The following is a 14302-nucleotide window of genomic DNA, read 5'->3' as shown; positions in this document are numbered from 1 at the left end:
TTTTTTTTTTTGGTTGCAATTCAGCCAGGGCCGGGCTTGAACCCGCCACCCTCGGTATATGGGGCCGGCGCCTTACCAACTGAGCCACAGGCGCTGCCCTGTCTGTGACTCTTTCAAGTGTAAGTGGTGTTCCAGGGTAAAAGTGGCCAGTTCATCTCACCAAACAATAGCTTTTACTAGAGGTAACCATCTTACCTGCTATATTTAAGAAATTTGCCTTGTTTTTGCTGGAAGGATCTGGGAGTGAAGAAGCTGATGACTCCTAATACAATTTGGTGTCAGTGCCTTGACTCTTGCTAAAGTACTAGCAATTTTACCTACCATTAATTTTGCACAACCAGTTCAAATTTGCAGAAAGAGTAAAACAAGTGAGGTGCCGAGGGCACAAAATTTTTTTGTTTGTTTATTTATTAAATCATAGCTGTGTACATTGATATGATCATGGGGCATCATTCACTAGCTTTACAGACCATTTACCAAGTTTCATACATACCCTTGTAAGATGCACCGCTGGTGTAATCCCACCAATCCCCTTCACTCTACCCACCTCCCCCCTCCCTCTCCTCCCTTTCCCCCTTCCCCCTATTCTTAGGTTGTAACTGGGTTATAGCTTTCATGTGAAAACCCTAAATTAGTTTCATAGTAGGGCTGAGTACATTGGGTACTTTTTCTTCCATTCTTGAGATACTTTACTAAGAAGAATATGTTCCAGCTCCATCCATGTAAACATGAAAGAGGTAAAGTCTCCATCTTTCTTTAAGGCTGCATAATATTCCATGGTGTACATGTACCACAATTTATTAATCCATTCATGGATCGATGGGCACTTGGGCTTCTTCCATGACTTAGCAATTATGAATTGAGCTGCAATAAACATTCTGGTACAAATATCTTTGTTATGATGTGCTTTTTGGTCTTCTGGGTATATGCCAGTAGAGGGATTACAGGATTGAATGGCAGATCTATTTTTAGATCTCTAAGTGTTCTCCATATCTCTTTCCAAAAGGAATGTATTAATTTGCATTCCCACCAGCAGTGCAAAAGTGTTCCCTTTTCTCCACATCCGCGCCAACATCTCTGGTCTTGGGATTTTGTGATATAGGCCAGTCTCACTGGAGTTAGATGGTATCTCAAAGTAGTTTTGATTTGCATTTCTCTGATGATTAAAGATGATGAGCATTTTTTCATATGTCTGAAGGCCACGCGCCTGTCTTCTTCAGAGAAGTTTCTCTTCAAATCCCTTGCCCAGCCTGTGATGGGATCCCTTGTTCTATTCTTGCTAATGCGTTTGAGTTCTCTGTGGATTCTGGTTATTAAACCTTTGTCAGAGACATAACCTGCAAATATCTTCTCCCATTCTGAGGGCTGTTTGCTTGCTTTACTTACTGTGTTCTTGGCTGTGCAGAAGCTTTTTAGTTTGATCAAGTCCCAGTAGTGTATTTTTGAAGCTGCTTCAATTGCCCGGGGGGTCCTCCTCATAAAATACTCGCCCAGCCTGATTTCTTCAAGGGTTTTCCCTGCACTCTCTTCTAGTATTTTTATAGTTTCATGTCTTAAGTTCAAATCTTTGATCCAGTGAGAGTCTATCTTAGTTAATGGTGAAAGGTGTGGGTCCACTTTCAGTCTTCTACAGGTTGCCAGCCAGTTCACCCAGCACCATTTGTTAAATAGGGAATCTTTTCCCCACTGAATGTTTTTAATTGGTTTGTCAAAGATTAAATAACGGTAAGTAGCTGGATTCATCTCTTGGTTCTCTATTCTGTTCCAGACATCTACTTCTCTGTTTTTGTGCCAATACCATGCTGTTTTGATAACTATTGATTTGTAGTATAGTCTGAGGTCTGGTAGCATAATTCCTCCTGCTTTGTTTTTATTTCTGAGTAATGTCTTGGCTATTCGAGGTTTTTTTCTGATTCCATATAAAACGAAGTATTGTTTTTTCAAGATCTTTAAAGTATGACAGTGGAGCTTTAATAGGGATTGCATTGAAATTATATATTGCTTTGGGTAGTATAGACATTTTAACAATATTGATTCTTCCCAGCCATGAGCATGGTATGTTTTTCCATTTGTTAATATTTTCAGCTATTTCTTTTCTTAGAGTTTCATAGTTCTCTTTATAGAGATCTTTCACGTCCTTTGTTAGATAAATTCCCAAATATTTCATCTTCTTTGGCACTACTGTGAATGGGATAGAGTCCTTAACTGTTTTTTCAACTTGACTATTGTTGGTATATAAAAGGCTACCGATTTATGAATGTTGATTTTGTAACCTGAGACGCTGCTGTATTCCTTGATCACTTCTAAAAGTTTTGTAGTAGAGTCCCTAGTGTTTTCCAGATATACTATCATATCATCTGTGAAGAGCGAAAGTTTGATGTCTTCTGACCCTATATGGATACCCTTGATCGCCTTTTCTTCCCTAATTGCAGTGGCTAAAACTTCCATTACAATGTTAAAAAGCAATGGAGACAATGGGCAGCCTTGTCTGGTTCCTGATCTGAGTGGAAATGATTTCAAATTAACTCCATTCAATATGATATTGGCTGTGGGTTTGCTGTAGATGGCCTCTATCAGTTTAAGAATTGTCCCTTCTATACCGATTTTCTTAAGTGTTCTGATCATGAAGGGATGCTGGATATTATCAAAAGCTTTTTCTACATCGATTGAGAGAATCATATGGTCTTTGTTTTTTAATTTGTTTATGTGCTGGATTACATTTATAGATTTACGTATATTGAACCAGCCTTGAGATCCTGGGATAAAACCGACTTGGTCATGATGTATAATTTGTTTGATGTGTTGCTGGATTCTGTTTGTTAGGATCTTGTTGAATATTTTTGCATGTATATTCATTAGTGATATCGGTCTATAATTTTCTTTTCTTGTTGGGTCTTTTCCTGGTTTGAGGATCAGGGTGATGTTTGCTTCATAGAACGTGTTGGGTAGTCTTCCTTCTTTTTCTACCTTTTGGAACAGGTTGAGTAATATAGGTACTAATTCCTCTTTAAAGGTTTGGTAGAATTCTGACGTGAAACCATCTGGTCCCGGGCATTTTTTTGGGGGGAGGTTTTGTATGGTTGATGCTATTTCCGAACTTGATATGGGCTTGTTCAACATTTCCACTTGATTCTGGCTAAGTCTTGGAAGGTGACGTGCTTCCAAGTATTGGTCAATTTCCTGCAGATTTTCATATTTCTGAGAATAAAGTTTCTTGTAATATTCATTAAGGATTTTTTTGATTTCTGAGGAGTCTGTTGTTATTTCATCTTTGTTGTTTCTGATTGATGAGATTAGAGATTTTACTCTTTTTTTCCTGATTAGTTTGGCCAAAGGTTTATCTATTTTATTGACCTTTTCGAAAAACCAGCTTTTTGATTTATTGATCTGTTGTATTATTCTTTTGTTTCCGATTTCATTTAGTTCTGCTCTAATTTTGGTTATTTCTCTTCTTCTACTGGGTTTGGGGTTGGAATGTTCTTCCTTTTCCAGTTGCTTGAGATGTCCCATTAAGTTGTTAACTTCCTCTCTTTCCGTTCTCTTGAGGAAGGCTTGTAGTGCAATAAATTTCCCTCTTAGAACTGCCTTTGCGTTGTCCCAGAGGTTCTGATAGTTTGTGTCTTCATTGTTGTTTTGTTCCAAAAAATTGGCGATTTCTTTCTTAATCTCATCTCTGACCCAGCTATCATTCAGCATAAGGTGTTTTAACTTCCATGTTTTTGTATGAGTACGCAGATTCCTGTTGTTACTCAGCTCAAGTTTTATTCCATGGTGGTCCGAGAAGATGCATGGAATAATTTCTATTCCTTTAAATTTACTAAGGTTAGACTTGTGACCTAAGATGTGATTGATTTTGGAGTAAGTTCCATGGGCTGATGAGAAGTATGTGTATTCAGTTTTGTTGGGATGAAATGTTCTGTAGATGTCTGCTAAATCCAAATGTTGGATGGTTAAGTTTAAATCTAAGATTTCTTTGCTCAGCTTCTTGTTGGAGGATCCATCCAACACTGCCAGAGGAGTGTTGAAATCTCCGATGATTATGGAGCTGGAGGAAATCAAGTTGCTCATGTCTGTTAGAGTTTCTCTTATAAATTGAGGTACATTCTGGTTGGGTGCATAGATATTAATAATTGAGATCTCATCATATTGAGTCTTACCCTTAACAAATATGAAGTGACCATTCTTGTCCTTCCTTACTTTTGTTGGTTTAAAGCCTATTGTATCTGCAAATAAAATTGCAACACCTGCTTTTTTCTGATTACCATTTGCCTGAAATATGGACGACCATCCTTTCACCCTGAGTCTGTATTTGTCTTTTAAGTTAAGATGTGACTCTTGTATGCAACAAATATCTGGCCTGAGTTTTTGTATCCAACCAGCTAACCTATGCCTCTTTAGAGGACAGTTTAAGCCGTTCACATTAATGGAGAATATTGATAAGTGTGATGAAGTTTTGGGTATTGAGTTTTTCAAAAGTCCAGTGGGTATTTTTAATCCTTTCGCCAGTGTGGAAATTGGAGTTTGATCCGAAGTTTCTGAGTGAGTTTACTTTTGTGGTATAGGGTTGGATTTGTCATTATGGAGGATAGGTCTGAGAATATCCTGAGGAGCTGGTTTGGTTATGGCAAATTTCTTCAACATATGAATGTCATTAAAGTATTTAATTTCTCCATCATAAATGAAACTCAGTTTAGCTGGATACAAGATCCGGGGTTGAAAGTTATTTTGCTTTATGAGATTAAAAGTCGGTGACCACCCTCTTCTGGCTTGAAAAGTTTCAGCAGAGAGATCTGCAGTCATTCTAATATTCTTCCCTTTGAAGGTAATGGTTTTCTTTCTCCTGGCAGCTTTGAGGATTTTCTCCTTCATATTAACTTTAGTGAAGTTAATTATGATATGCCTGGGGGATGTCTTATTGGGGTTGAGTCGTGCTGGGGTTCTGAAGCTGTCTGCTATCTGAATTTCAGAATCTCTAGGCATGTCTGGAAAATTCTCTTTCATCATTTCTTTTTTTTTTTTTGTAGAGACAGAGTCTCACTGTACTGCCCTCGGGTAGAGTGCCGTGGCGGTCACACAGCTCACAGCAACCTCTAACTCTTGGGCTTATGTGATTCTCCTGCCTCAGCCTCCCGAGTAGCTGGGACTACAGGCGCCCGCCACAATGCCCGGCTATTTTTTTGTTGCAGTTTGGCCAGGGCTGGGTTTGAACCCACCACCCTCGGCATATGGGGCCGGCGCCCTACTCACTGAGCCACAGGCGCCGCCCCTCTTTCATCATTTCATGCAGAAGGGCCTCTGTGCCCAGCGAGGCCACTTCATCTGTTTCTGGAACCCCTATGATTCGGATATTTGCCTTCTTCGAATTATCCCAGAGCTCTCGGAGAGAGTGATCTGTTTTTGCTCTCCATTTCTCTTCCTCTTTGAGAGTTTGGGTGCATTCAAAGGTTTTATCTTCGATGTCAGAAATCCTTTCTTCTGCTTGCTCCATTCTGTTGCTAAGGGATTCTACTGTATTTTTCATATCTTTGAGGGCTGCAAATTCTTGCTTCAGTGTGTCTAAGTCTTTGGTGGTTTTGTCTTTAAATTTGTTAAATTCTTGAGACAGCTTTTGAATTTCTCCTCGAATTCCTAATTCCACTTTGTTAATCTTGTCTGCAATCCAAATTCTGAATTCGATTTCTGACATCTCAGCCAGTTGTTTATGAATGGGATCTTCAATTGCATCTGCCATATCTTTCCTTGTGGGGGTTGATCTATTCTGGTTATTCACGTTACCAGAGTTTTTCCGCTGATTCCACCCCATGGTTGTTTTACTCCCTCTGATTTTTTCCCCTGGAGCTTTGTCGAGGGCCCGTACAGTGTTGTGGCCTGAGAAACTGGGGCCCTGTCTGGTATGGTGGGGCTAAGTGGTTCTGTCTTGTTTCCACCCTAGTGAAACAGATACTTTGGATTGAAGTCTCAGCTGTGGAGAAATATCAGCAATTAAGTCACCCCGCCCCCCACCGGCAAACAATTGGAGAAGAAAAATCAAACCTTCACCGTGCACCCAGGGCACCACCTGATTTGTCTTCAGGTGATTGGTTCAGTTCAAAAAGGTCCAAATCAATTGTCTGCGTCTGCACCTGTCTCGGGTGAGAGAGTTTAAGAGGTCTCTGGGAACTGAATCACAGGGGTCTGGTGACTACTCTGGTGTGGCTTGCTCCAGTGCTGCGTGGAGTCAGGAGAAGCCACCCAGCCAATAAATCAGTCTGGGAAGGTTGCTGCCTCCTTCCCCACCTTGCACCACTTCACATCCAGTCACTGATAGGAGGGTACAAAATTTAAAGAAGCCCTTCACTTAGGGTCATACAACTGAGGTTAAGTCAACATAGCAAAAAGGCAAATAATTTCTTACAATTTATTATGAAATTAATTGTTACTTTGCAGGTATATGAATCAGACTTTTCTGAACTGCTGATGTAAGCAAAGATCTGATGTTTATTTTTCTCTTGATAAAGTTTAATGACTATGGATAATAGTTAAACTCCTTAGTATGATATATAAGCTCCTTCATCAGTTTCCCCCAGTCTATTTTCTAACCTCATTTATAGGTCAGAAGATAGCTCTGTCTCCCACCCCTTATCCTGTATTCTATCTAGCCTAGCCATGTTGTGTGGGTTTTTAAAATTTATTTTTTATTTCAGATTAATATAAGGGTATGATTAGGTTAAATTGTTTGTGTTCGTTAGGAAAGTCCAAGTTGTAGTTGAGCCCTTCACCCAGAAGGCATGCCATATACCCCTACATTATACCCAATAGGTGAGAGCTTATCAAGTCCCCACCACTCGCCTCCCCTCTTCTTCCTCCGTTTTTGAATTTAAATGTGTTTTTCTCTTATGGCTGTGTAGTTGCTCATCTACTAGTTTCATATTGAGTACATTGGATATTTGTTTTTCCATTCTTGTGATACTTTTCTTAGGAGGATGTTCTCCAAATCCTTCCAGGTAAATATAAAAGATGTAAAGTCTCCATCTTTCTTTTTTTCTTTTTTTTTTTAGAGACAGAGTCTCACTTTGTTACCCTCAGTAGAGTGCTATGGCCTCACAGCTCACAGCAACCTCCAGCTCTTGGGCTTAGTTAATTCTCTTGTCTCAGCCTTCCGAGTAGCTGGGACTATAGGCACCCACCACAATGCCCAGCTATTTTTTTTTTCTTGCAGTTTGGCTGAGGCTGGGTTTGAACCTGCCACCCTCCATATATGGGGCCGATGCCCTACTCACTGAGCCACAGGCGCTACCCAAGTCTCCATCTTTCTATATGGCTGAATAGTATTCTAGGTATACATATGCCAATTTATTAATCCATTTATGGGTTGATGGGGACTTGTGCTGTTTCTACATCTTTGCAATTGTGAATCAAGCTGCTATAAACATCCAAGTGCAAATGTCCTTATGGTAAAATGATTTTTTTTTTCCAATGCTGTGTGGTTTTATACTTCTTCTGCTTGTAATGTCCTTTATCTGGCAACCTTCTACTTATCTTTTACAGTGATTGAATGCCAGTTCAGTGTCACATCCTTTCTAAAACCTTCCCTGATTTCCCTAGAGCAAAATTAATAACTTTCTTTTTTCTTCTAGAGCAAAACATGTCTCTACTATAGCATTTATCACAGCTTAGGCCATTGTTTACATGACTAACGCTCATGCTATATTTAATTCAATTAAACAAGTTCAGTTCTAGATGCTGTGCTAGGCTCCAGGAATATAAAAATGAACAGAGTTTTGAAAGACCACATTTTAAAGGACAGATAATGACTCTGTAAAATGTTAAATACATACCATATTATATTGAAGTATGAACCAAATGCTATGGAGACAGAAATAAGGGAATGACTTAGTTAACTCTGTTTCTCTAACTTGGCATGTCTTATTCATCTTTGTAACTCTGTGGCTACCACCATGCTTAGCATTCAGTAGGTAGACAGTGAGTGTTGGTTAAATGAAGATTTAACTGCATTTGATTAAACGATTTCATTTTTTTTCTTTTTCCTTCCTTATTTTTCAGAATGCAAAGTATGGAGAAACCCCCTAAACCTTTTCAGAGGAGCAGAATATAGGAGGTAATTAGATTTTGCTTTGAGTATGACTTTGGTCTAAGGGTTAACACATTATGAAACATTTATTGTTATAAATACATCACAGCTTTTCTAGTTAAAGGTACTGATATATAATAAGTTAAAGTGATTTTTTTGTTTGTTTTTGAGACAGAGTCTCACTCTGTCACCTTGGGTGGAGTGCCGTGGCATCATCACAGCTCTCAGCAACCTCAAACTCTTGGGCTCAAGTGATCCTCATGCCTCAGCTTCTCCAGTACCTGGGACTACAGGCACCTGTTAAAACACCCAGCTAACTTTTTTCTGTTTTTTAGTAGAGCTGGGGTCTCACTCTTGCTCATGCTAATGTCTAACTCTTGTTCACACTGGTATCAAACTTCTGAACTCAAGCAATCCTACCTCAGCCTCCCAGAGTGCTAGGATTACAGGTGTGAACTACCGCACCAGTGGAAAGTTAGGCCTTTATGAAAGATGCCATGGAGCCTATGTTAAAAGATTCTATAAGAGACAGGTCCTTGGGTGGTGCCTGTGGCTCAAGGAGTAGGGCGCCAGCCCCATATACCAGAGGTCGCGGGTTCAAACCCAGCCCTGGCCAAAACTGCAAAAAAAAAAAAAAAGAGAGAGAGGTCCTTGAACTTCTTAGTGTGTTTAATCGAAGTTATTGAGGCTATTCCTGTATAATACTGTTATATTATACAGTATTCACTTCATGAAGACCTTTAAAGAGAAATTGCTTAATGTTAAGAATACATTTCCTTTGAATGATTAGTTTGTCTTTATGTAAAAGTCTTAAGTTGTATTGATAAGCCATTGTGTGGTTCTAGAAAGTTTAAAGTCATATTGTAGCCAACCCTTAGAAAGTGTATAAAACTCTTTGGTATGTATTTCATATGTTAACTTCACTCAGATGTTAGCCATGTTTGTGTCCCAATAGTTATTTTTCTTTCCCTGAATCTTTTTTATTTACTTCTAATTTAGGTTATTGATATTGTACATATATTTTTAATGGCTTTAAATCATTTGGGGGATAATGTTGATTATTACATTTTTTGACTCTTTTTTGTTTTTTTGTTTTTTTGAGATAGTCTCACTTTGTCACCCTTAGTAGAGTGCCCATGGAATCATAGCTTACAGTAACCTCAAACTCCTGGGCTTAAGCGATTCTCTTGCCTCAGCCTCCTAAGTAGCTGGGACTACAGGCGCCCACCACAATGCCTGGCTATTTTTAGAAACGGGGGTCTCACTCTGGATCAGGCTGGTTTCGAAACTGTGAGCTTAGGCGATCCACCCACCTCAGCCTTCCAAGTGCTGGGATTATAGGTGTGAGCCACCGTGCCTGGCCCCTACATTTTTTGAATCTTAGAATACATAGCAAAACTTTGATAAATGAAAGATTTCAGGTTTTTTTCCCCTCATGATAATTTCTCATAAAATAGCCAAAGACTTTATAAGGCAATTTTTACAGTTAAATAATTAAAAATTTTTGATAATATATGTAAAGAACACTTATAATGTGTTTTTAAAATGCTAATTTTTTCTGATTATAAAACATGCGTATTTATTGTAGAAAATTGAAAAGTACAGAGGTATATAAAAAGGAAAGTAAAAATTATTTTGTTCAGGTGATGATAACTGCTGTTAGTATTTTAGAGTATTTCCATGTAGTTTTTCTCTTCTATATGCATGTATGGAAACAAAACTCAAACATTATAATGTATGTATAGTTTTATATCCTCCTATTTTTTAAACATAATAATATGTGAATTTCCCATAAAATTTCTTAAAAACATGAATTTCTTGAAGAACATGATTTTTTTTTTTTTTTTGGTCTCAAGCTGTCACCTGGGTAGAGTGCCGTGGCATCATAGCGCACAGCAACCTCCAACTCTTGGGCTTAAGCAATTCTCTTGCCTCAGCTTCCCAAGTAACTGGGATTGCAGGCGTCTACCACAATACGTGACTATTTTTTTTTGGTTGTAGTTGTCATTGTTGTTTGGCAGGCCTGGGCTGGATTTGAACCTGCGAGCTCCGGTGTATGTGGCTGGCCCTCTAACTGCTTGAGGTATAGGCACTGAGACAAAAAAAACACAATTTTTAACAGTTGCATATTTTCTATTATATAGAGATATCATACTTTACCTGCAACACCTTTATCTTGGTCACTTAAGATTATTATGTCCCTGCACTCAATACCAATTTGAAACACAGACCTACAGAAGAGAAAATCTCAATTAAATTCAAGGAGGGAGGAGGGAAGGAAAGGATTCAGTAGCTTCCCACCCAGTGGGCACAATACGTGAGTGTAGAGTACAATGCACGGGTGTAGGACACAGCTATAACTCTGACTGTAACTTTTCTCGTGTAAATTATATAACCTCATGCTTTGTACCCTCATATTAATCTGAAATCCTTAAAAATGATTATTATGTCTCTATTAACATTTACACTAGAGGGATATCTTTATACATAAATATTTAGCCACATCTATGATTATTTCCTTAGAGATGATTTGTATCACTGGGATCAAAGAGTATGAATAGGTTTTTTTTCTTTCCTTTAATATTTAAAAAAATTCTTACTATGGAAAGTTCAAAAATAAAAGTAGGGAGAATAGGATAGTAGGATTCATGTATTCATCCCTCAGCTCACTGTGACTGCTTTTAAGACTCTTCATAGATATTACCTAATTGATTTCTGGAAAAAGAAATGTGGATACCATTTACATTTATACCGGTAGTATGTGTGTGCATGTCCCACTTCACCCTTCATAACATTATCTTTGCCCATTGGATAGGCATAAAGGAGAACTTATTTTAATTTGCTATTTGTTAATTACTAATGAGATGTGACATGGTAAAATGTATTTATTAACTTGCTGTTAATTTATTGTGGGTTTGGAGAGGTGAAAATATATTTAAGTATAGTTAATATACTATATCTAACTAAAATTGTTATCCCTTCAAATTCAACTGTCAAAGCACTGTTTATTGAATAGTCTTTTCCTATTTGTTTTTTGATGTTTTATTATCATACTCTTAAGTATTTGTGCATGTTATCTCTTTTGTTTTGAGATATCTTAAGATAGAATTTGTGGCAATATCTTTTTTAAAATTTAAAGAGTGTCTACTGTAGCAGATATGTCCTCTAATGTTCAATTTAAATTTTTTTGGTAAAGATACACTTGGGTGACTGGTAAAGAACCACTTACGTACTATGACATGAATTTGTCAGCTCAGGACCATCAGACCTTTTTCACCTGTGACACAGACTTTTTACGTCCTTCAGACACAGGTATGTGTCCTATCTGCTCATGATATAAACAGTGATCAGGAAAATTGTTTTATAGAGGTATTTATTGTATTTACAGAGTTATTTGGGTTAGAGCTGTTTGTATTTCTTTCCTTTTTCTTTTTTTTTTTTTTTTGAGATAAAATCTCACTCTTTCCCAGGCTAGAGTGAGTTGGTGTCTGCCTAGGTCACAGCAACCTCAAACCCCTGGGCTTAAGCAATTCTTCTTCAGCCTCAAGATAAGCTGGGACTACAGGCACCTGTTAGAACACCCAGCTAATTTTTCTATTTTTAGTAGAGACAGGGTCTTTTCTCAGGCTGGTCTAGAACTCTTCAGCTCAAGGGATCCCACCTCCGCCTCCAAGAGTGCTAGGATTACAGGCATGAGGCACTGCACCCGGCCTTGTTTGCATTATTGATAAGAATCTCAGATTAAATTAAAATGAATTATGATTATAAACTAGGTTGATATATTATCTTTCCTTCTTCTTTTTTCTGAGACAGAATCTTACTTTGTCACCCCTGGTAGAGTGTTGTGGCATCATAGCTCATAGCAGCCTCAAACTCTTGGGCCCAACCCATCCTCTTGCCTCAGCCTCCCAAGTATATGGGACTACAGTCACCTGTCATAACTCCCAGCTATTTTTAGAGCCAGGGTCTTCCTCTTGCTCAGGCTTGTCTCGAGCTCCTGAGCTCTGGCAATCCACTTGCCTCAGCCTCCCAGAGTGCTAGGATTACAGACCTGAGCCACCACACCAGGCCTTACTCTCTTTCCTTCTTTTAAAGAATTTAAAATATTTCATGCTTCTATTATTACTTGGAAAGCTTTTCAGATCAACTACAGCTATGTGACTTTTGCAGAAAATAATGTACCTTGTTTTGGTTTGGAAAATGAACACTTGCAGTTATACATAAAGGAAAACAATATACTATATAAGCATTGGGGAATGGTATATGTAAAGAAAAATGGGGTTATTATGTTTCAGTCATAAGTTAGAGATGCATATAAAATGGCAGAAGATCATAGAAATCTCTATCACCTACCACATTGCTCAGCATACTATAAATATTAATATTTATTTTTATGTTTAGTTCTAAGTTCTTGTCAAGACTTGAGAGTCTTCACTTAAGACTCTTAAGTGTATGCCTTAAAGATAGGGATCTTTAGCACAGCTTTTTCTCTACTTTGAACGCCCTCACCCACCTTACCTATATGATGAGTTACTTTTAATCTTTTAATATTCAAATTAGGGCCAGGTATGATGATTCATGCCTGTAATACTAGCATTTTAGGAGGCCAGGAATTTGAGACCAGCTTGGGCAACATAGTGAGACCCCCATCTTTAAAAAAAAATTATTTATTTATTTATTTTTTTTATTATTTTTATTTTTTGAGACAGAGTGTCACTATTTCACCCTCAGTAGAGTGCTGTGGCGTCACAGCTCACAGCAACCTCCAACTCCTGGGCTTAGGCAATTCTCTTGCCTCAGCCTCTCAAGTAGCTGAGACTGCAGGTGCCTGCCGCAACACCTGGCTATTTTTTGGTTGCAGTTGTCATTGTTGTTTAGCAAGGCTGGGCCAGGCTTGAACCCACCATACCTGGTGTATGTGGCTGGTACCTTTATTTATTTATTTATTTATTTATTTTTAGAGACAGTCTTATTTTGTCACCCTCGGTAGAGTGCCGAGGCATCACACCTCACAGCAACCTCCAACTCCTGGGCTTAGGCAATTCTCTTGCCTCAGCCTCCCAAGTAGCTGGGATTATAGGCACCTGCCACAACACCTGGCTATTTTTTGTTGCAGTTTGGCTGGGGCTAGGTTCGAACCTGCAACCCTCAGTATATGGGGCCGGTGCCCTACCCACTGAGCCACAGGCACCACCCTTATTTATTTTTTTGAGACAGAGTCTCACATTGTCACCCTGGGTCGAGTGCCATGGCATCATAGCTCACAACAACCTCAAACTCTTGGGCTCAAGTGATCATCTTGCCTCAGCTTCCCTGGAACTACAGGTGCCTGCCACAATACCTGGGTATGTTTTTGAGATGGGGGCTCCCTCTTGCTCAGGCTGGTTTTGAACTCCTGAGCTCAGGCAATCCACCCGCCTCAGCCTCCTGGAGTGCTAGGATTATAGGTGTGATCTACAAAAAAGTCTTAAAAAATTATCCAGGTATGTTGTAATCCCAGCTATTTAGGAGGCTCAGACAGGAGGTTCACTTAAGCCGGAGATCTAGGCTACAGTGAGTCATGATTACACCACTGCATTCCAGGGTGGGCCAAAGGGTAAGACTTTATCTTTAAAAAAAATCCAAATTAAAAGTCAGACTCTTTAGGAAGCCTTCTTTGGAATTTCCAATCAGAATTAAACTCTTTTCAATAGTACTTAGTTCAAACCTCTGAAATTATTTTACTTAATTTAACCATAAATATTTAATAATGTTACCACACTGTTTTCATGTTTGTCTCTCCTAACTGGGTATGAACTTTAGAGAGAAGGGACGTATTCTCTTTATTTTTGAATCCCTATCATCTACCACATTGCCTGTCATACTTTAAATATTAGTATTTATTCTTTGGCCAGGCACAGTGGCTCATGCCTGTAATCTTAGCACTTTGGGAGGCCAAGGCAGTAGAATCACTTGAGCCCAGGAGTTGAAAACCAGCCTGGTCAACATAAGGAGACAGACCCTTTCTCTACAAAAAGTAAAAAACTTAGCTGTCAGGGCAGCACCTGTAGCTCAGCGGAGTAGGGCACCGGCCCCATATGCCAGAGGTGGCAGGTTCAAACCCAGCCCCGGCCAAAAAAACTACAAAAAAATTTGAGGTTATAGTGAACTACAATAATGCCACTGTACCTTAGCCTAGGCAACAGAGTGAAACCCTGTGTCAGAAAAAAGAATTTAGGCTCAGCGCCTGTG

The 14302-nt window shown here is 38.9% G+C and overlaps 1 protein-coding gene across 3 annotated transcripts in view; it reads left to right on the top strand.

Moving 5' to 3' along the window:
- ST7L (suppression of tumorigenicity 7 like) overlaps window positions 1-14302 on the top strand; it is an 87158-nt gene that overhangs the window by 18078 nt on the left and 54778 nt on the right. For 2 of the 3 annotated variants that reach the window (XM_053591860.1, XM_053591859.1), the window contains exons 4-5: window positions 8044-8098; window positions 11268-11383. In XM_053591860.1, the coding sequence (XP_053447835.1) occupies window positions 8044-8098; window positions 11268-11383 (171 nt within the window). The remainder of the gene's footprint in view (window positions 1-8043; window positions 8099-11267; window positions 11384-14302) is intronic. The other variant, XM_053591861.1, reaches the window with a different exon arrangement.

The sequence above is a fragment of the Nycticebus coucang genome, chromosome 5 (genome assembly GCF_027406575.1).
Source record: "Nycticebus coucang isolate mNycCou1 chromosome 5, mNycCou1.pri, whole genome shotgun sequence".
NCBI lineage: Eukaryota > Metazoa > Chordata > Mammalia > Primates > Lorisidae > Nycticebus > Nycticebus coucang.
Note: the sequence above shows the minus strand (reverse complement) of the source record. Positions and strands in the feature narration are given on the sequence as shown.